Source organism: Artemia sp. Qi Xiang Cuo, chromosome 4, assembly GCF_049724085.1.
Source record: "Artemia sp. Qi Xiang Cuo chromosome 4, ASM4972408v1, whole genome shotgun sequence".
NCBI lineage: Eukaryota > Metazoa > Arthropoda > Branchiopoda > Anostraca > Artemiidae > Artemia > Artemia sp. Qi Xiang Cuo.
The window spans coordinates 10,067,643-10,091,442 of record NC_142797.1 but is presented as its reverse complement, the minus strand read 5'-3'; the positions used below and the strand labels follow the sequence as shown (position 1 = coordinate 10,091,442).

General features: G+C 35.9%; 1 protein-coding gene across 2 annotated transcripts in view; it reads left to right on the top strand.

Annotated features, from left to right (window-relative positions):
- LOC148952770 (uncharacterized) overlaps positions 1–22,613 on the top strand; it is a 40,223-nt gene extending 17,610 nt beyond the window's left edge. The window contains exon 3 of one of the 2 annotated variants that reach the window (XM_089087419.1): positions 22,497–22,613. In XM_089087419.1, coding sequence (XP_088943545.1) covers positions 22,497–22,507 — 11 coding nt within the window. In that variant the 3' untranslated portion in view covers positions 22,508–22,613. Of the gene's footprint in view, positions 1–22,398 lie in introns of both variants that reach the window. The other variant, XM_089087418.1, reaches the window with a different exon arrangement.
- Positions 22,614–23,800: the final 1,187 nt, after the last annotated feature.

The following is a 23,800-nucleotide window of genomic DNA, read 5'->3' as shown; positions in this document are numbered from 1 at the left end:
TTTTTCTATTGAGATTATTGGAAGGTTGCTATATTCCCCTATTGTATTTTCTATTTGTTTTAAGAATGTTAGTGCTTGCCCCTTAAGTCTCATTAACAACATGCCTACTAATGATTTTAAGTCCGTTTGAGTTACTTCTACGAATTGGTTCAATTGGATAATAAATTCATCTACATCTGAATCACCGTTATATGATGGGAAGGATTTTGAAATTTCCACTGTTTTTGCAATGAGTTTTTGCTTTAACAATTGTTCGTGTTGATCTAACGACATTTTGTTTTTTGTTTTTTTTTCAAAATAACTTAAAATTCGGCACTGGTTTTATTTTTTGATATAACTTAAATTTGGTGCGTCTAAATTATATTTTTGTTATTATTTTAAGGGGGCTTAGGCTTAATAAAATATTGCACTTCAAAGCATGCACAAAATATGGCACTTTCAAAGCATGCACAAAATATCGCACTTTCCCTATGCGTAATATTTCTCAATAATCTTTTTTTGTATATAAAGTTGTCCTTGTGTTTTTGCTCCTTTATACAGGCCGCGCCAATTGTAATGGAGGGGTTTTGTGAATAATAATGCAATGGAGGGGGTTTTGTAAATAATAAAACAATTCTCCAATGAAAGGGGAGTTTAAATTAGCGGTTCAAAATGGGGAGCTACATTAATGGCCATACTGAGTCGAAATCAGATTGAATGGGTTCAGGTTCCCTTGAGAGCGAGTGGAGCCACAAGGACAAGCTATCTCGAGAAATACTAGCATAAAGAGAATAAAATAAGAAAGTGATGCATTTATTTACTCACATAACTGGAACAGAGTATCGGTATATCAAAACACTTGCAGTAATGACACTAGGTTAAAACTGCTCACTGGTAATACAAGTAACGTTCAGTACTACTGTCTATTAAATTTCACTCCAAAAACTCATAAAAGACTCACAAATAAATTCTCAGAATGTATGATAAGAGGTTTCTAATCGACTGCCATAGACTCACCTAAAACTCATCCTAGACTAACTCCAAAACTCATCATAGACTCATCATAGACTAATCATAGACTAACTCCAACTTGCTAAGTTTGAAGGAACTATACCCTGCAATTTCGCCAAGGGTTACATTCGGGCGTTGCTAAAAGGCACAGTATACTGATTCTATTGGTTCTTATTCTTTGTCCTCTATTACTATTGGACGGTGACGTACCAATCACCTAGTCGATTTTAATTAACTTTTAATCCGACTTAAGATTCTTTAAAATTTCATTTTGGAATTCTTATTAGCGTGATACAATTTTTTGTATACATAATTTTACATTGTCTCTCACGCAAACATTTTGTTGAAGCTCTACCCTGTAATTACAGTGGAATATTTAGTTTTACTTTTGTATCTCGCGAAAATAATTTTTAATTTAAATGCTTAGTTTCGCGAAACAGAATTTAAATGCATAGTTTCATAGTTACAATTGTAATACAATGTTTCACTACTTTTTAAATTTGACAATTAAGTATTACTTGAATTTTTGTGGGTTTATATTCTGGGCGATTATATTTTACTTGGAAATTTTTCGGGGTCTTGAAAATCGATTCCATTACAATAGTATTCCGCCTCCCTTTTTACCTAGGGGGTGATCATGAGGACGAAGTTTTATGAATTGGGAGTAGTTGTTAATTTTTAATAAATCAGGGTTCTGTGCTTGGACCTCAGTTACGGCAATTACATCAATTTTGTGTACTTGACAGAGGGCCTCTAGCTCGATCAATTTGTCGAAATTCAGGCTTCTGTTGTTGCTTCTGGATTGAATTGCAGTTGGATCCAAACACAGTTTATATAATTATCCAGTATGATCATTCCCTATCTCACCCATTATAAAAACCCGGACCGGGGTGCGAGTGCTCCAGAGAACGTAGAAACATAAGCGGCATCAGATCTTTTCACGGGTAGACAATTCAGATTTCTCTTGGACGCAAAACTTTGCTTCAACGTTGGAACACTAATTTTGAAGAAACTAATTTTAAATTAATTTATTCCAATACATACATGAAATCGGTAGTTAGTAGTGTAATGTTATTATTAGATGTTTTTAGGAATTAAAAATAGGTTTCGAAGTCTCAAGTTGGTTTCAAAGGCATTTTGAGAAAGTTTCTGCCAAAATATGTGTTCGAGGGTAATTGGACCGCTGATGGCAGATCAAATGAGAGGAGCTGTTTGTACGCGCCGATATAAATATATGTATATATATATATATATATATATATATATATATATATATATATATATATATATATATATATATATATATATATATATATATATATATATATATATATATATATATATATATATATATATATATATATATATATATATATATATATATATATATATATATATATATATATATATATATATATATATATATATATATATATATATATATATATATATATACTACGAAAACTTTACGAAAAAGAAAGTTGTTTTTAAAGAAAAGTAAAGGCCATATTAAACTTAAGATCAGTAGAAATAGAAGCCTACAATAATTCAAACTCAAAACGACCAGAAATTATTATTAAAGAATAAAAAAGGAAAGGAGAATAATTGGTATGGTGGTAACACTGCATATAAATTTATATGAATGTATATATAGTGGGCTGTAATAATGCAAAAGGTAAATATAACATTGGTTTAAGAATGGAAAGAAAGACAAAGAATAAATTTACGACGATAGTCAAGTAAAAAATAAGTTTTATTTGAACAATGCCATAAAGCGATGACATTTGATTATGATATTTGGTGCTTCGCATTGATATTTCAGTTTTAAAAGTTTTATCAATTTTTTCAACCAATAATTACAACCCAAGTCCTAAATTTGGTCTCAATCAGGAACCCTTATCGCTATCTAAATTCAGAAAGTGCAAAGATTTTCAAACAGAGGTGTTTATTGTTTAAAGTTCAGGAAAGGTCTGCCCATTTCATATGAAAACATTGATTGAAAACGAAACTAGTCTTATCTAGGCTCTCCGCCAAAACAGGTAACTAGACTTTTCAAATATCACAGGAACTACTATCTGAGAAAATAAATATCACGACGTGAAAAAATAAACTATCCAGTTGCGGATCCAGAGGGGGGCGAGGGTTACCCCGTAAAGTAGTGTAATTTACCTAATTAACGCAAGTTTGCATTAATTAAACTTGCCCCTAACGTAAGTTTGTCGGATCAACCTACTCTGCGCCCCCCTCCCCTAAAAAAATCCTGGATCCGCCCCTGAAACCATCACACCTATTCCACCAGTTATTAGAAGAGAAAAAAATTCCTTATTTTCACAAATTTCATCAACCCCCGCCTCCTTTTTTACAAAATCCTACATAGGCTAATCATTTGAGTCCACTGTATGTAAATGATAGATTAACTCATAATTTGTGTATAAATTAAGTAATATTTGTTTAATGGGACACTTGCAAACTGCTTGATTAGCTCACCAAGTTTTTTTCTGTTTTCAGAAATTTGAATAATACCCTTACTTAACGTTTTTTATTGATTGACGCAAAAAAACTGATTCATAACTGCACGAATAAGTGGGAGGACCTTGTTGTTCGCACCAAGAACGAAGACCAGAAATGATCTGCGATAAGCTTACTGGATAATTATATAAACTGTGGTTTCAAATTAGCGATTTGTTGATTTGTATTCACAGACTTAAGTGTGTTCTTAATTATATTCCCCCTAAGATCAACGAAAGTAGAAATTTCTTTGGTAATGAACTCGAGTTTTTTTTTCAGCACTAAGAGGGAGGGGAGGGAAGGGTCACATAGGGGGCTGGAATAACAATTGCAACAAGGAAAATTTTCAGTCTGGCAGGAGGCATCATTAGAAGGCTCACAATTAGATACAAAATCCGTCTGGGTACTGGCATCTTCAGTTTCTAGCAGAAAATCAGTCTGGCAACTGGCAACACTGGTTAAAACTGGTAGGGGAGTAGTCTGACATTCGCTTTGAGCTGCAATGAAAGCTTTACCATCCCTTTGACAAGGCAGGGCAAGGGGGGACGACCTGATATCATCTAAAATTTCTTTTAAGGAAGAATCTGTTTCTGACAATCGGCGTCGTGGGGTATCACTAGCTTTTGAAGAATTTATTCCTGACAATCGGCGTCGTGGGGTATCATTAGCTTTCGAAGAATTATGGGTGGTATGTTATTGATTTTTGGTGGTGTTTTGTTTCGAAGAACAATCCGAACATAACCAGTACTTATTCCACTGGGAACGTTCTATCCCCGCACATTGCTCATCAATGGAAGAGTTGCAAGTACTACATACCAGGCAATTGATTGTTGCCCTTAATCTACACTCAGGACACACTCTCTTAAAGTCCTTTGGTCGTCCTTTAGTTTATTAATATAAAGGGTTAAGAAGTTCAATTCACCTGATGGCTGGTGACAAAATCCGGAAGTTAAGTCACAGTTAATCAACTTTGTCACTGAATTGGTTGTCCTTTAGTCACTTGGTTGATTAATATAAAGGGTTAAAAAGTTCAGTCCGGGAGTTAGGTCACAGTTAATCAACTTTGTCAGTGAATTAAGTGAGTTTAATGTGGAAAGGCATAAACCAAATAGGTGTTAACAGGTTGAACTCTGGTTAAAGACTGCCCGCTGTTCGCTGCCCGCTGTTCACTATGTGTGAACAGCGGGCAAATTAAGTAACTTACAAGTCCTTTCCCAAGAGACTAAGGGGAATTATGTGATCCCCAGAGGCATAGTTATCAAACATTTCAACTATGGTTAACAAAATGGCTATCTAAAAATTTTGATCAGATGTCATCGGGGAAACACGGGGTGTGGAAGGGGCGTTAGTTGCCCACCATAATTTTGGTTACTTCAAAAGTGCATTGTAACTTTTGATTTACAATCAAATGAGCACTCTCCTGATCTTCTAGAATAACTGGTACAATACGATCACCCCTGGAAAAACCAACAAAAAAAACAAACACACAATCGTGATCTTTCTTCTGGCAAAAAATTTTAAATTCCACATTTTTGTATATAGGAGCTTGAAGCCTCTACAGTGGGGTTCTCTGATATGCTGAATCTTATGGGGTGATTTTCAATAAGATGAGGCATATTTGCTCAGGCTCGTAATCTTTGAAGGGTAAAATTAAACTCAATGAACTTTGTATATTTGGAATTAGCATTAAATTCAACTCTTGCGATGTATCTTTTGTTATTAAAATTATGTTTTGAAAAGTGTCTGTTTTAAAGAGTTTCTGTTTAATTGAGTCTTTCCTTACTTAAAGTTTGTTTACCACGAACTGTTTGGCTATATTGAGATTACACATGACTGCATCACTAAAAATGGAATTCATTAATCAAACAGTTCGTGGTAACGAACTGTAAGTAAGGAGCGACCCGGCTCAATGGTAACCGAAACTCTAAAAATCGGAATTTTGGTACCAATAGATACATCAAAAGAATCAGATTTTAATTTTGATTTCAAATATATAAATTTCATCAAGTTTAATCTTACCCATCAAAAGTTACGCGCCTGAGAAAATTTGGCTGAGTTTCGAAAAAAGGGGGAAAGACCCCTAAAAGTTATAGAACCTTAATGAAATTCACACCATCATATTCAGCGTATCAGAGAATCCTACTGTATAGGTTTCAAGCTCCCATCCACAAAAATGTGGAATTTTGCATTTTTTGCCAGAAGAAATATCACGGGTGCGTGTTTATTTTTTTTTTTCCCAGGGGTAGGCCCTGGGAAAACTCGTATTGACCCAATGGTCCTAGAATACCGTAAGAGGGCTCATTGGAACGGAAATTAAAAGTTCTAGTGCCCTTTTTAAGTGACAAAAAAAAATGGAGGGCAACTAGGCCCCCTCCCACGCTCATTTTTTTCTCAAAGTCACCCAATTAAAATTTTGAGATAGCCATTTTGTTTAGCATAGTCGAAAATCTAATAAATTTGTCTTTTACGATGACTTAATCCCCCACAGTTCCCAGGGGAAGGGCTGCAAGTTATGAACTTTGCCCATTGCTTGCATATTGTATTGGTTATTGGGAAGTATATAGACATTTTCAGGAAGAATTTTTTTTTGGGGGGGGAGGGGGACTGGGGGAGGGGGTTACTCAGGAGAAGATGTCCGTGGAGGATGTTTCTTTGGAGTAAGGGACATTTCTATGAAGGGGGCGCCGGATTTCCAAGCATTATTTAAAAAACGATCAGAAATTAAATTTAAAAAAACAAGTTTTTTCAACTGAAAGTAAGAAGCAACATTAGAACTTAAAATGAACAGAAATTATTATGTATATGAGGGGTTCTCCCCCAAGTCAATACCTCGCTCTTTACGCTACAGTTTTTTTTATTGCTTTAAAAAGAGCTATCTATTCTAATTAAACGGCCTTTGTGATTCAGGGGTTTTTGAATTAAAATTTTTTTAACTTTTAACTTAAAGAGCGTGTTATTGAATAAGGGGATAACCCCCTCATATACGTAATAACATATACGTAATAAAAAAAAAACAATAAAAAAAAACAAGCGATACGGCTCAATAGTAAGCGAAACTTTTAAAAACGTAACTTTGAAGTCAATAAATGTATCAAAAGAATGGGCTTATAGTGCTGATTCTAAATATATAAAATTTGTTAAGTTTAGTATTACTCATCAAAGGCTACGAGCCTGAGAAAACTTACCTGATTTTTTAAAGAGGGGGGAAACATCCCCTAAAAGTGAAAAACTTTTAATGAAAATCACTGCCAGATTCAGCGTATCAGAAAACCCTATAAGATAGGTTTCAAGCTCATATCTGCAAAAATCTGCAACTTTGTATTTTTTTCCAGAAGAAAAATATCCAAATATACAAGTTCGTTACGTAAGTTAATTTGTAAATTACGTCAGAACCAAATTTAAAGGCAGCCATTTAGCAAAAGAAAAGTAAAATTTTTATGCAAATTTTGTTTACTTATTCAATGACGGCAAGCCAAAATAAAAGCTGTATTAACTAAAATACGATCAGAAATTAAATAAAAAAACAAGTTTTTTAAACTGAAAGTAAGGAACGACATTAAAACTTAAAACGAACAGAAATTATTCCGTATATGAAAGGGCTGTCCCCTCCTCAACGCCTCGCTCTTTACTCTAAAGTTTGACTCTGTCTCAAAACTTTATTTTCTAAAACAATAAAAAACTTTAGCGTAAAGAGCGAGGCGTTGAGGAGGGGACAGTCCCTTTCATATACGGAATAATTTCTATTCGTTTTAAGTTTTAATGTCGCTCCTTACTTTCAGTTTAAAAAACTTGTTTTTTTTTATTTAATAAATCTTCATGAGTTCATTACCTACGTTCAATTTCAAGCCTAATCTTACAATTAGCAAATCAGATTGAAGATTCATGGCATAATTTTTTAAAATTACAAAAGATGGAATTTCCGAACAAGAGTGTTTCTTGTACTTGTGATGAATCTTGGGAAATATTTAAAGACACGGTATTAGCAGACAGTATTAGCTAAAATTTAGTGTTTTTATGATGTTTTAAACCAATTTTTAGCCATTTTAAATAACCAGTTTTGTAGCACTAGTTTGATGTTAAAATTAAGGATAACCTCTATATATATGTATAATTTTGGTTTTCAAGAGCTGTCACTGTCTAGTGGCTCAGGTGTATGTCTACAAAACATAATTATGTCATAAAGATTCATGATATTATTTTTCAAAATTAGAGAGGACAGAATTTTGGAACAAGAAATTTTCTTATACATTTAATGAATCTTGAGAAATATTTAAAGATATAATATTAACAGACAGTATATGGGTAAAATTTAGTGTTTTTATGCTTTTTAAACCTAATTTTGGGCATTTCAAATAACCAGTTTTGTAGCAATAGTTTGACATCAAAATTAGGGATGACCACAGAAGACCTATATACTATCTTTATAAACAAGCATTAATTGTGTATTTATGTATGATGTATGTGTTTATTCTTGGAAACGGCTCCATATTTTTATGGAAAAATTGGTATCTTGAGATATTCTTGCATAAGAAAACAATCTAGATAGGTCAGAAGTCTGAGAAAATTCATTAAAAGCCTTGATTCTGGTTTTTGCAAGTGATGTCACATACTATGTTAGTACATCATATAAGAATTTCTTATGACATCATACAAACATTTTCTTATAAGATGTCATGCATAGCATAAAAAAGATTGTTGAGTTTCCAACACATCAGTAACTTATATAATATAATGTGTGTTGGAAGGCCTTAAAATGAAAATTTGCTCTGTCAATTACGACAACACCTTTACAGGTATCTAAAGCAAAGGCCATTGCTAAATTGTGTTAAGTAATCAAAATCCAAAAATGTAAGAAAGATGAAAATGAAGAGCAAAGACACGGGCGGCTAGAAGATATGCTAAAACAATAATTAAAGCGTGTTCAAATGAAAATAGAGAGCAGAGACACACGCAGTTAGAAGACATGTGACACCGAGCTTGTCAGCAAGTCAAAAATGAAGAGCAAAGAGACATGCAATTAGAAGAAAAGTAATTGCATGCCAAAAATGAAAATGAAGAGCAAAGACACATGCAGTTACAATACATGCAACACTGAGCATGTGAGTGAGTTAAACTGAAAATGAAGAGAAAATACACACGCCGTTAGAAGAACAGAGGTGGCGTGTCAGAAATGAAAATGAAGAGCACAGACACACACGGTTAGAAGACACGCAACACCAAGCATATGAGCAAGTCAAAAATGAAAATGAAGAACAAAGACACATGCGGTTTGAATACATGTGACCCCAAGCTTGTGAGCAATTCAATGAAAATCAACCTGGACAGCAAGAATCAAAACGTGTCAAAAATTGAAAATGATAGCAATAATGATTGGATTTGGGGTTTTGACTTGGATAAGGCCATCAATACCTAACATACCTTCGTTAAAAAAAAACAACAACAAAGGTTTGGTGATATGTATTTCATAATGACAAAAGACAGGCCAAGGTAAAACAAACCAAACAAATTGAAAATGGCAGCAATGATGATTGGGTTTTGGATTTTGACATGGATAAAGTCATCAATGCCTGCCATTCCTTTAAAAATCAAAAACCTGGACTAGATAAATTGTTGGAATAAAAAGAAGTTTTGTCCCACCCCCCAAACAATTAAAAAGAAGAAGTTTTTTCCCCACTGCCTGAAAAATAAAAAGAAATAAAGGTGGTCATCAATACCTACCCATCAATGCCATGAAAAGTATAGAGAATTGAAGGAAGTATGGTAAAGATAGTCATATTTTTGAAAATGTATCCCCTAAACCCCACCATTGGAAAAATTAGTCCTCTAAAATGAAAAGCATTTCATTTCATAGTAAGTTTATTTAAAAATCCTGGATATTAATGGGACAAAAGCTGTTGAGACGCCATTTTAGGCCTTTCCTTGGAAAAAATTTAATCAAGGGTATAAATTTAAAAAATCTCTAAAAACTAAAATGTCTGCATCAATAGTGGGCTTGATTGCGGCTTATAATAAGTAACATTGTTTTGTGATTTTCAGCCTAGATGTAGCCTACTGAAATCCTGTATTATTTCAACAGCATATGGACATCAACCTGAAACTGTATCTTATGCTTGGTTTTGAGTCCAAAATTATGATTGAAGTAGCCTACTTGTTTGCAATCAACTGTATAAAATATCGTTTTGGTTGTAAAATTTTGATCAAGAGTGTTGAAATTGCTAAGTATGGTGGTAAATTTATTTTTTTATCAAACACTTCATGATAGCAAATTGCAAGTAAGAAGGGACCCAGGCCAATGGTGACTAAAACTATAAAAAAAGGTGGTTTGATATAAATTATTACATCAAAATAATAAAATTTTTATGCTGATTTTAAATGTACAAAACTTATTAAGTTTAGAGTTACCTAACAAAAGTTAAAACCTAGGAGGCTGAGAAAATTTGCCTGATTTTTAAAAATAAGGGGAAGGGACACCCCAAAAAAGTATGTGAACTTGATGAAAATCCCAATATCATATTTATCCCATCGAAGAAATATATTGTCAAAGTCCTATCTACAAAAATGTGGAATTTGGCATTTTTACTGGAAAAATCAGGGATACAAGCTTATATGTTTTTTTTTGTGTTTTGTTTTCTTTTAGTTTGTTTTTCGCAGGGGTGATTGTACCAAAACAATAGTCCTAGAAAATCGTCAGAGGACTTATTTGAAAGAGGGCTTAAATTGAAAGTTCTGGTTCTCTTTTAAGTAGCCAAGAAGATTGTACCATGGGAAGATGGTGTTTTCTCCCATTCAGAAATCGCCCCTGTCATCCAGAAAGTGACCCAAAAAGCGTCAATGATTTTGAAAAATTTCATATATATATATATATATATATATATATATATATATATATATATATATATATATATATATATATATATATATATATATATATATATATATATATATATATATATATATATATATATATATATATATATATATATATATATATATATATATATATATATATATATATATATATATATATATATATATATATATATATATATATATATATATATATATATATTTATTTATTTATTTTTATTCATGTATTTATTTATTACCCGTCAAAAAAAAGTACAAAAGACGGAGTATCACTAAAAAAGAAAAAATGCACACAAAAAACGTTTGTGAAAAAAGGTACAAAAGACGGAGTATCACTAAAAAAGAAAAAACGCACACAAAAAACATTTATATATATATATATATATATATATATATATATATATATATATATATATATATATATATATATATATATATATATATATATATATATATATATATATATATATATATATATATATATATATATATATATATATATATATATATATATATATATATATTTCAGGGTTCGGACTCGCCTATAGATTCCAATAAATTCCTATATTTTAATGCACTCCTATAAAATGCCTATATTTTGGCTAAAATCCTATTATTCCAATATTTTCAGCTGAAGAGCACCAAGAACATTGCTCATGATTTGCAATTTTCACTGCTCGTTAAGTAAGCCAAGATGTGCTTTCCTTTGCTTTTGACTCTGCTTGTAGACTGTGCTGTCTTTTGGTGTAGATCAATAACTAATTACAACTGTTGAGTAGTTTGAACTTAACTAATGCTTTGTGTTGGGATTAGTAAGCTGCTTCTGCCTGGGCTATGCTGTTGTGTTGACTTAGTAACCTATGTTTTGGGTTTTCGTCATGTTGGGCCTGTCCAAAATGAGTGAAGATCAGTATATAGGCTAGTAGTCTCTGCTTAATGAGACTGTGAGTTCTTGCGACTTATGCGTTTCCTGGCTGAACGCTATAAAAGGCTGATGCGAATACGGCCCAGTTTTGGATATATCCACATTCTTTCTTTTTATGGCCTTATAATCGCGGGATGCTATTTTGCAGGTGATGCTTGGTAATTGAGTATGGGGCCTATCCAGTTCAATAGTTCATGGGTTGCTAAGACGGATTGAAGCGGTAGAAAGATTGGCAAATGGTGTAAGACTGGGAACGACCATTACTCGTTCTTTTGCAAAATCTGCTTGAAAAATCTTGGTTGCACAGCTGGGGTTGCTCAGCTAAACCAACATGTGCGATCTGCAGAACACAGAGCCACAGTTACTGCTCAACCACATCCACTACAGCTTCACCTGACCGGACAATCTCGAGTTGATGAAACAACCAAGGATAAACCATTAATTGGTACAAACATGTTTTGTGAGCGTGATGCCGCTTATAACGCTGAGTTAATAAGGGCACTTCAGACGGTACAGAGTTCCTTGTCTGCTAACTCTTCAGACCATATTGTCGCAACCTTCCATGCGATGTTCCCTGGTAAGATCCCTGACGGAATGTCTCTATGTGCGAAGAAACTCACGTATCTGATCACCGATGCGCTGCATCCTTACTGTAAGCAAATGCTTGTGAAGGACATTCAGTCATATTTAGTACTATAATATGACGAGACAACCAACAACGCTGGTATGAAAGAGTTACAGATACGTATTCGATATTGGTCCTCATACGGAAACGAAATCCAGAGCAGATATTTATGCACAAGTTTTATGGGCCACGCGACAAGTGATAACCTGTATAAAAAGATTATGTCAGCCATTGAGGAGATTCAGCTGCCACTTGAAAAACTGATCACGCTTGGAAGTGACGGACCAAACGTCAACAAAAGCGTTTGGAACAAGTACATTGCCGAAAAAAAGAAAGTGACGGGGAAGGGATGTTGAACATTGGTACTTGCAACATCCATATTATTCATAACACTTTCTTGAAAGGTCTTCAGGTGTTCGGAGAAGAAAGTTCCGACTTTGTTATTCTTGTGCATTCATTTTTTTACAACTGGCCATGCACGTTGTGAAGACTATTAAAGGTGCCAAAAAAAATGGGAATTCCAGAAACTACTCTCATAAAGTATGTACCAAGCCGCTGGATGATGATCGGGCATGCCCTTACTAGAATCATGCAGCAGTGGCTGGCAATTTTAGAGTACATCCTGAACTTCGTACAGAGAGAGAAAAAACTGAAAAATCTTTTGTCCACTCACAAAGCTCTGAAGATTTTAGCTTAAAACAAAAGTGCGACGATGAAGGCCCAACTCGAGTTTGTTCTAGCCTCATCAGAACTGTTCATGAGTTTCATCCAACTGTTCCAGAAAGAAGAGCCTCTCATTCATGTTCTGCACTCAGAGATCAAAAGACTAGTTCTGACGCTTTGCGGAGGGGTCTTTACTTTAGATTTCGTGACCGAGACTGAAAATTTCTCACCAGAAATGTTGAACCTTGCTTAAAAACTTGCAGAAAAGCCCATAGTTTCAGAAAATGTGGAACGAGATTTCGGTGAGAAAGCATCACTGAAAGACAAGGCCATTTTCTATGTCAATGTGCGAACACATTTTATTGCGGGTATTAGCCATATTTTGAACAAATGTTCTCTGGATAAGGATTTTCTAGAGGCTTACTCTGTTTGAGTCCAATTAACATGAAGGATTCAAGAAGCATTGCAGACATAGCAGCTGTGGCATGCAAGATTGCGATTGGAGTAAGCTCAGACGTCACCCAGGCTGAGTGGCTGCTTTTGCGAACGGAAACTGGAAACCATGAGGACATTACTCGAATTGATTATTTTTGGAGCCATTATTTTGGACTAGTGAATGAGCGTGGGCACAGCAAGTACCCGGAACTTACCAAGCCTATCAAAGCGGTGATGACGTTGCCGCATGGCAGTACAGATGTTGAGCATGGGCTTTCGCGTTCTGATAGGATTCTCGGTGAAGACGTGGCCTTGATGTCCGAACGCGTTCTGGATGCGAGACTCTTGGTATATGACACGTTGAGGCTTTATGGAGGAAAACCAGAACGGTTTGTTATTACAAAAGAGCTGTTGAATCTTGCACGTTCCGCACGGTCTCGGTATCAACAATATCTGGATAAAAAGAAAAAAGAAGAGCTATACGAAAAGGAGAAAGCAGCTTCCAAAGCGGACAGCAATCAGAAATTGCAGGAAGTATTCAACAAAAATAAAGGAATCGAAGACATGGAAAGCAAAAGGAAAAAATTTGGAGCCTCAGAGCAAGAAAAGAGTGCAGCAGCAGATATTCCACTTCAGGAAGCGACCAACAGAATGAAGAAGACTGCCGAGTCCAAGAGTTCCATAAACATTGCCATAACTGTTTCTTTGCTCCAAGGAGCTGTGAAGTCCAGAACAAGTGAAAGAGAGCAGATGGTGGAATCTGCGAGAATGGAGCAGTCTCTTGCAAAGAGAAAACTGACCTGTTTTTTACTATTTGTACAGTTTGTATTTGAAATAAAAAAAAATAACATAAATAAATACATAGATGCAAAAACTCGGGAAATGACGAATTTATGTGACCAGGCATCCCACGCCACCTACCACAGATCTGATCCCGAGGACCTCCGAATCCTATATTTTTCCTATATATATATATATATATATATATATATATATATATATATATATATATATATATATATAAATGGAGGTGGGCTGGAAGTGAATGGAGCTCGTCCGGAATGATGCAGACCATGTCTGCTGACCACGTATCTCTGGATACGGGGTTTCCCCTAACTAAACGCTCCGATCAGGGTGGCCTCAACCTCATGAGCCCACCCCAGGATTCTCAGTATACAGGTAAATCCTGGCTCTAATCAGAATCCAGGCCTAGGGTCAGTTGTGCTTGCAACCCTCCACCCGAAACCCATTGCAACGAATAGCTTAGCAACTGCCTCGGATGACCAACCTTCTTTTGTCCCATCACGACCCTTGCTTGCCCCTGGACTGAGAAATGACCAGCGATTGAATCTTATTGACCAAGGTGGCCTCCGAATTGCCACCTGGAATGTATTGACATTAAATTTTCCTGGAGCTAAGATGCTTCTGGCAATGGAACTGAAGCGATTCCGCATCTCTATTGCTGGAATAACAGAAACCCACCTAGTTGGGAATGGAAATGATCCCATAGGTGAGGGATACCACCTTCTCTGGTCTGGCCAGACAACCACCAGGAGAAATGGAGTCGGACTAGTTCTTGATGACAAATCCAAGAAGTGTCTATTGTCATTCACTCCCGTCTCGGATAGAATCACTAATGCTCGACTCAATGACAAGCAAGGAAAAATGACGGTCCTTGTTTGTTATGCCCCCACAAACGAAGCTGACACAGAAACAAAGGACACTTTCTACTCTGCCCTGACGAATGAATTGTCTAAGATATCCCCGCACGGTGTTGTCATTCTCATGGGTGACCTTAATGCAACTGTGTGCGACAAACACGACTTGTGGCGACAAGTCATTGGACAAATTACTCCGGATTCCCTAAATCACAATGGTCTAAGGCTTCTACAACTCTACAGCATGCACAACCTTGTGATTACGAATACCATGTTTGCAAGGAAGGACACTCACAAATATAGATGGTACAGCAATGACGGCCATACCAAAAAAATGATCGACTACATCATCGTGTCACAGAGATGGAGGTCTTCAATCAGTAACTGCAGGACGTATAAGGCAGCTGAGATTGGCAACACTGACCATCGCCTCGTCGTCGCTAACATGCAACTAAGGCTCAAAGCCCATCGCTCAGAGCCAAGACCAGCCAAGATCGATGTCTCTCGCCTCTGTGATCAGAAGATACGGTCGAAATATGCCATTGATGTCTCGAACCGCTTCGACGCACTCCTGCCATTTGAAAGTTGTGAAAACGCATGGCTGTCGTTCAAAAAGAATGTCCTGGAATCAGCGACAGCAAATTTTGGTCGGAAAAAACGTGCTAATAAAGCGTGGATTCAGTTGGATATGCTTGACGCCATAGAGCAGAGACGCAAGGCGAGGTTACTCGGTGACATGCCAACCTATAGAAGCCTTAATGGGGTCCGCAATAAACTGATACAGCGAGACAAGAAACTGTTTGTGGAAAGGAAGGCACATGAGCTAGAGGGTGCAGCCAAGAAAGGTGACTTTGGCAGCCTCTACAAGCATCTCCGTGATCTAACAGGAGGCATAGCCCCCTCGGTTGCACGTGTTGTCTCTGTGGATGGTCAGCCGCTCAGTGACGAAGCTGCCCAGGTCAGTCGATGGAAAGACCCCTTCTCGGGCCTCCTCAACGCCGAAGCCGTAACGCAGACTGACCAGGAACTCATTAGCCTAGCCACCAGCACCCAGGAACTGCTGACAAGTGACACAGAAACTCCTTTTCACGTCATCAGAAATCTACACAGCAGGAAAACGTTTGAAGAACAACAAAGCGGCGGGCGTATGTGGAATATCTGCTGAGTTCCTGAAGTATGCCGGACAGGCGATGCTACTTTGGCTCCATATGCTGTTTTCTGTGGTTTGGCGCACAGAATGGATCCCGAAGGACTGGCGAGCTGGAATAATCCTGCCCTTATGGAAGAGAAAGGGGAGCAATGGCATCTGTTCGAACCACAGAGGCATAACGCTACTTTCTGTGCCTGGAAAGCTCTTTGCTATGACCCTGCTGGATAAATGCACGAGTATCCTCAGAAGAAAGAGGAGAGTCCAATTGACGGGGTTTATGCCTGGGAGATCCACTATCGAACAAATCTTTACCATGCGCCAGTTAATTGAGAAGACGAAGGAATTCTGGAGGAAAGCATATGTAGCCTTTGTGGACTTCAAGGCTGCGTTTGACTCGGTGGATTGTAACTCGCTCTGGCTGATACTTCGATCAACTGGTCTACCAGACCAATACTGCAAATTGTTTGAAAAGCTTTACGAAGAGACCGTGGGTTGCGTCCAAGTCAGCGGCAAACGGAGCACGACATTCGGCATCAAAACCGGTGTACGACAGGGGTGTGCCGCCGCCCCGGAACTGTTCAATTGCGTGATAGACCATGTCATGACATGAACAACAAATCGCCTGCCCTTTGGTCTGCAGCTTGGAGATCGCGTTCTGACGGACGCATACTTCGCACATGATCTTGGTCTCGTTGCTGACTCGATTGACCAGTTGACTGACGCTCTGGAAGTCCTACAGGAAGAGGCAGAAAAAGTGGGGCTGAAAACAAACTGGCTTAAGACAAAGATAGTGGCAATTGAGCCCCCCAAGCCCAGTCTCGCCACCTGAGAACATAACTGTTTGCGGAGCTTCTGTTGAAGTTGTAAAGAACTTCACTTATCTTGGCTCCATGCTGTCTAATGAAGGCTCTATAGAGGAAGAGGTGTGCAGCCGAGTTTCAAAAGCCTCGTCTATCGTCGGAAGGCTCAACAATCTTTGGAGAATGCCGCATATATCTAGGCGCACGAAGATGCGAATTTATAATGCATCCGTAGGCTCGGTTCTCCTCTATGCAGCGGAAACCTGGCCTCTCAAATCGACAATCCTCAGCATGATAGACGCCTCCCAGACGAAACAGCTCCGTCGGATTCAGGGACTTCGATGGGACGGTTTTGTAAGCAACGCAAGGTTGCTCGCACTCACCTCCCAAGTGCCATTCTCCGTCCAAATAGCGCACCGTACTCTCAGATGGTTCGGACACCTCCTGCGTATGCCAACGACAACCTCAGCCCGAATATTTCCCCGACGACAACAAGCCCGAATAGTATTGGAATGAGAAGTATCTTAAAGAAATATAAAACTTTAACGTAAAGAGTGAGGGATCAAGGAGGAAGTAACTGCCCTGATATTTTGGAATTATTTATGTATATTTTAAAGTTTCAAATCAATCTCTATTTTCATTTGAGAAACGTTGTTTTCTTTATTTAAAAGTGGTTAAAAATTATAAGCAAAATCAGGCAAAACCACAAAGTATGCAAATAATTACGATAAACAAAAAGCAAAACAGTTGCAAAAATTAAAATGAATATTATTTTAATTACTAGGCCAGAGAGATGTTGATAATCTTCTAAATTTCGCAATTGTTTTTGTAATTATTATTATTTTGTTTATCGTGTTAGAGGGAACGCTTGAAAGAAATACAAAAAGACAACAATCTTGCCGTAGAAATGACACATTTTATTAGAAAGTAACGTATTTTGGGGTTTTAAAATGATGTATTCGGGGACTAAAAAGTTGGTAATCCTGATAAAGCTTGTTGAATCAGTCCTAGAAGGGATTAGCCTATCATGGAATAGTTGAGAAAGGTGGAACATCGAGGCTTCGGTTCTTTTATTGTTCCGTTAGGGGCATGAAGTACTCAAGAAAAACTCCCATGAATCTATAAGGTTGCCCAGCTTTTCCATAGAGTTTTCCTTAGCGAAATAGATTAAGCCTAACTGTCGCTAGCGTCGTGGAAAGTAGCATATCTTTAACCCACCTTTCAGAAGATACAAAATAAACTCCTGCGATAAATATTGGTCAGATAAGCTGTTGTAGCGACTAATTCCGGAGCCATAACTGTCCATAAAATAAAACGAGGGGTTGAAATTACACGAACTCTTTTTTCTTACTTCCCACAGTTCCCAATAATTATATAGATATGGTAAACTAAAATGGCTAGAAATCAGTTGGAAAAGCAAGCATGGTCTCGAGTTTGCTCCTGACTATGATTGTATATCATGAACCTGGCTATGATATAAGAATTGTGGCGATGTATCTTTATCTTGATTATTATTACAAAAAGACAAACTGCAATTACAGGCTCCTATCCAGTTTAATTTCATAACTCTTATATCGTAACTCTGACCTGTCAATAACAAATTACATACTTTAATGATGAACATTCTTAAACTAGAGAAATAACTAAGGGAATATGCATATGGTGCCGTAAGCGCCATATGGTGCCGTTCGTAATTTTGGTTCTATCGACAATTGTGACTATTGAGAGGCGACACTAAAAATATATCAACACAGGAGCACACACCCTTATTTTCCCCTGTGATAAAGTAAGGGGTATTACTCAGGCCGGCCACTTCTCCTTGGTTCTACTAATCCAGTTCTTCTTATTTAAATGTAATATAATATAAAACTTAAATGACCTGCTGGCCACGTGTTTTGAACTGCAAGATGCATTGAGGTAAGTACTAGTCAAATCTTAGGGTGTAATGGGAGGTCGGAGGGTAGTAACTTCATCCCTAATAAATTAGATATTTTTTGTTCGTTCAAAATTTTCATATTGGACTTTAATTTCATTTAAAATAGCAGTCATTTCAGTAGTTTAAAATGGTTTTTTTTTCAATCAAACAGTTCATGGTAACAAACTGTAAATAAGAAGCAACACGACTCAATGGTAACCTAAACTCTAAAAAAAAGAATTTTGGTATCAATAGATATATCAAAACAATTATCTTGTTATGCTGAATCTAAATATGTAAGGTTCATTAGCTTTAGTGTTATACCTCAAAAGCTAAGCTCCTGTTAAAATCCGAAGTTTCAAGCTCCCATCTTCAATAATAAGGATTTTTTTTTTGTCAGAAGAAAGATCACGGATGCCTGTTTAGTTTATTTATTTCCCCAGGGGTAATCGCATCGGACCAATAGTCCTAGAATATCGGGAAAGGGCTCTTTCAAACGGAAATTAAAAGTTCAATTGCACTCTTTAAGTGACCAAGAAATTGTCACTTAAATTCCGTGACTAGACCCTCTCACCCCCTTTCTTTCTCAAAGTCATCAGATCAAAATTTTGAGATAGCCATTTTGTTGAACATAACTGAAAGGTCCAGTAGCTGTTCCTTTGGAGATAAAATGACCCCCCCCCCATAGGCCCTGAGGAAAGGTGTTAAAATTGTAAAATTTTCCCATTGTTTATGTTTAGTATTTGCTATTGGGAAGTATACATACATTTTTCGGGTATTTTCTGCTGGGGGATTTTCCATGGAGATAATTTTCTACGGGTAAAAAGTTTCTGGGGATTAACTTTCTATGGAAAATTTGACATTGGAGTAATTTGCCAGAATTCCTATAAGAGTTTATTTTTATTAGTCTTACTGTCTGTTTGCCGACTCAATTTTAAATGTGGAGATGTAAAGGGAATTATTTGGGGGGAAATTTTCATTGGGTTGGAGTTATCTAGAGTATCTTTCCGTAGTAGGGGGGATTTTTCACGGAAAAAATTCGCAATGGGGGAATTTTTACGGATAAATTATTAGGAGGGAATTATCTGCGTGAGCAACTTTCTACTTAGGGGTAGGGTATTTGTGGGAAACTCTTCCACGGAGTAGGGGATTCTCCGAATAAACTTAAAAATAATCTTTTCAAATGAAAGTCTTTTGAAAATGAAAGTGCGCTAAAAAAAATTTTTCACCTGAAGCCGTCGGCAAGAAGTTTTTTTGGGGAATTTTCAGGTAGAATGGAATTGTCTGGGAGGAATTTTCCTGGCGGGAGGCGGATATTCTACTTGGAAATAATTTCCCATGGAGGTATTGTCCGTGGGGAGAAGAAATTTTCCATGGAGGGGGAGCAGGATTTTCTGGCAATATTTAAAAATGATCAGAGATTAAATAAAAAATCAGGTATTCTTCAACTGAAGGTAAGGAGCAACATCAAAGCTTAAAACGAACAGTAATTATCAGTTATATGAGGGAGGCTGGCCCCTTCTCAATACCGTGCTCTTTACTCTAAATTTTGACTTTTTGTCCAAATTCTTTTAGAACGACTCCTGAAACATAAGGGCCGTTTAGTTAGAATAATAAGATTTTTTTAAAAGTTTTGAAAAACTTTAGCTTAAAGAGCGAGGTATTGAGAAGGGGGCAGCCCCCTCATACAATTAATAATTTCTGTTAATTTTAAGTTTTGACATTGCTCCTTACTTTCAGTTGAAAAAAAACTTGATTTTTATTTAATCCTAAACACAAGTAAATCGAATGTTCCCCAGCAAAAAATATTCGTCGGGTAACGTGAAACGCAACTGCTAAAATAAAATAAAACATGAAACAATATTACAAAAATATCACGTAACTAAATTAATGATCCAAATGCCTTTCCAGTTTTTGTTGAGTGAGAAGAACTAGCTTTTTCATAGTATATTGAGTTGAAGAGCAATAAGGCGACCCGGATTAAAATTAGTGTAAGAAATCGAAAATGAACTATTATTTCAAACAAATTCAATAAGGCCATTAACATGAACCAGAAAATATTGATATTTCCACCTTTATAGAAAGACCTCTATCCTTAAGTAGCCTAGACAGAGAATTAAAATTCTTAATTAAATTAGCCTTAGAGCGTTGGCCAAAATTTCAGATTTATTAGCTTGCATCACTAAATATTTTTAAAGAATAAACGAAGACGATTGCGAATATTACTTTTGCATGAAAATATATGTGAGCTTAGGGTAGCCTAATTCTTCAATAAAGGAAGTATGTATTTCTTTTTCTTTTTTTATTAATTTTTTCCGAGTGTTCTATCCTGCTTTCCTTTCCTGCTTGACTAGCCTTTTTATAGAATATTTTTATATTATAGGGAATATTTTGAGCCCATGATTACAAACTTTGTATGCAAGGTCTTTGATATCAATATGAAGCAGGGCATTGAATCATTAGCCTACATTCATTTGGTAGAAAACTTTTGGTACTAAGAGTTAAACACTTACATTAAAAATTTGTCAACAAGAAAATTTCTGTTTGCAGCTATTGTATTTAGAACTGAAAGAAGCGTATCAGTTTATTAAACATTACTTGGCCATCCTGTTTCTAAGATGTTTTTAATTGTATATATTTTGATTAAGCATCAAAATTGAATTCTTTTGATGTATCTATTGTTGTCAAGACTCTGTTTATTATTTTTGGTTACTACTAGGCAACATCGCTCCTTGCTTACAGCTAGTTACCACAAACTGTTTGAAACCTATGTTTTAACGATGGGCAACATACAATATTTGTAATGGGCAACTTCTATGTATAGTAAAATAATAACCAAAATTATGAAATAAAAAAAACAGAGTTGGCCAAAATTAGAATCCTTCATGTTTGGCCTCCTTCTTAGATTCATGTTATACCTTAATTATAAGTTTTATAATTATATGTAATTATATGCTGGCCAAAATTAGAATCCTTCGTGTTTGGAGTCTTTCTTGTTAGTTTCCTTTAGAGTTGGCCAAAATTAGAATCCTTCATGTTTGGAGTCCTTCTTGTTAGTTTCATGTTATACATTAATTATATATTTTATAAGTATATGTAATTATACGTTGGCCAAAATTAGAATCCTTCATGTTTGGAGTCCTTCTTGTTAGTTTCATGTTCTACATTAATTATATATTTTATAATCATATGTAATTATATGTTGGCCAAAATTAGAATCCTTCATGTTTGGAGTCTTTCTTGTTAGTTTCCTTCAGAGTTGGCCAAAATTAGGATCCTTCATGTTTGGAGTCCTTCTTGTTAGTTTCATGTTATACATTAATTATATGTTTTGTAATTATATGTAATTGTATGTTATCCTATTAAAGTCAATTATTTGTGACTGTAATAATTCCACCTAAAGTGCAATTAAGTACACCAAGGACATTATAATAAAAGTATATATGCCCTTTGGACCTATGTTAAGCCTATTTATACCTGAAAACCAGAATTGATTTTTTCTTTTGGTTATTTGATTGATTGATTTTTACTTTCTATTGGTTTGCTCGAAATTACAAAGGTATTGGGACAGCCTAACATGTCCATGTTGATGCCTTGAACCGAGAAAATAGATAAGCAGAATCAAATCATTAAATTCGGCAAGGCTTTTTGTCTCTAAAAATTCAAACATTAACAATCTGTTGCATCCTAAAGACAGCTATACCTTCAAAGATAAGCTAACCCCTTTCAAACTGTCTGATGCCATTTGTTTGTAGTTTTTAATGCAGATATTTTTTTTTAGCCAGATTTCCTTTTTTAGTTTTATTCAGGTTATAATTGAAATTTCACAGGTTTATATGGACGCCACTTTCATTTATTTTAGATCGTAGTGAAGTTTTAAGTGATGACAACGCGTATCCAAGGGTTAAACAAATGGAGTCGAATGAAAATGTCTATTTTGAACTTGATGATATTTTACAGATCTTGGATGAAACTGAAAGCATTGAAAGATACGATTAAACAACGAAGATCAAAGTGATGTGTAATTTGCTTTTATTACTTTCAAGAGTTTGTAATTTAATATATTTGTAACGTCTATTTAGTGTCAATTTAGAAGTCGACAATATAGTACCAGCTATTCTGATTTTACAGAGGTAATTTAATGAAAACCAAAGATAAATAAGAACAACAAGCCCTCTGGCTTATACCACCCTCCACACACTATAATTACAAACTCTTTATTAAAAGAAAGAATGAAAAAAATAAGCAAAAAAAAATGCACTTGAGAGTTGAAACCCTGTTCTTTACAGAAATACTATTCTATACTTTTTACCTTCAATAGCCAATCTTTCATTATTGTACACATTTTAATACGATGTGGGTATAAACAGCTCTAGGCCGGAAACGGAGCTTAATTTAGGTAATTCAGAGGTATAAATTTCGGTATAAAAGTTTGGTAATTAGGCCATAAACAGAGCTTAACTTCAGTAATCCAAAATAAGCTATGAAAGGCAGCGGAGCAACTCGGAGCATTTGGGATTTACTAGTTTTGGACGTAAAAATTTACTACATTGGCTTCCGTTTTACTAGATGTTGCCAAAAAAGTGCGCGTGTCGCGGCTTTCGCCGCGACACCCGCATTGGCGTGAGAAATCTAGTAAATACTTTTTGTCATCAAAATTAATTCAAAACTAAAAAGTAGCTAGTGTGCATTTTTTCTCCTTGTGCGACATCTTAATATGATTTCTTTTGGCCATTCGGCTTATTTACCTTCAAATATGTAGGAAATATGTTCCCAGTTATTCATTAGGTCCAAACACTTTCCTTCAGCCTGGAATGTTCTAGTACTTTTAAGGGTAAAAATTGATGAACCTCCCTTCTGTGACTTTTCTTGCCCCCACTGGCCCCTCCTTTGGCATTGGAGATCAAAATTTCTGAATATTGACTTTTGCAAAATAGTCGAAAGATCCCCTGAACATGCTTCCAGGGATGACGATAACGGTGGCCGGCGTTTACCCCCACTCCCACGGAAAATACCCCCTCCTGAAAATAAGGCTTTCAAAAATTTTTGAATTTTATTTGAGTTTTTTTTTCATTTTCCGTAGGGGGAAGTAATTTTGGTACTTGTGTATTTTACGCCACTCACTCAAGTTTACGCTTTGTAAAACTCAAGAACAAACTGGTTTCTTCGTTAGTTTCTTTCAGTTTAGAAAGAAACAAGACAAGGACAAGTGACAAAATAGATGAGAAATATATAATTTGGGCTGTATATTTGCTTATAAGGGG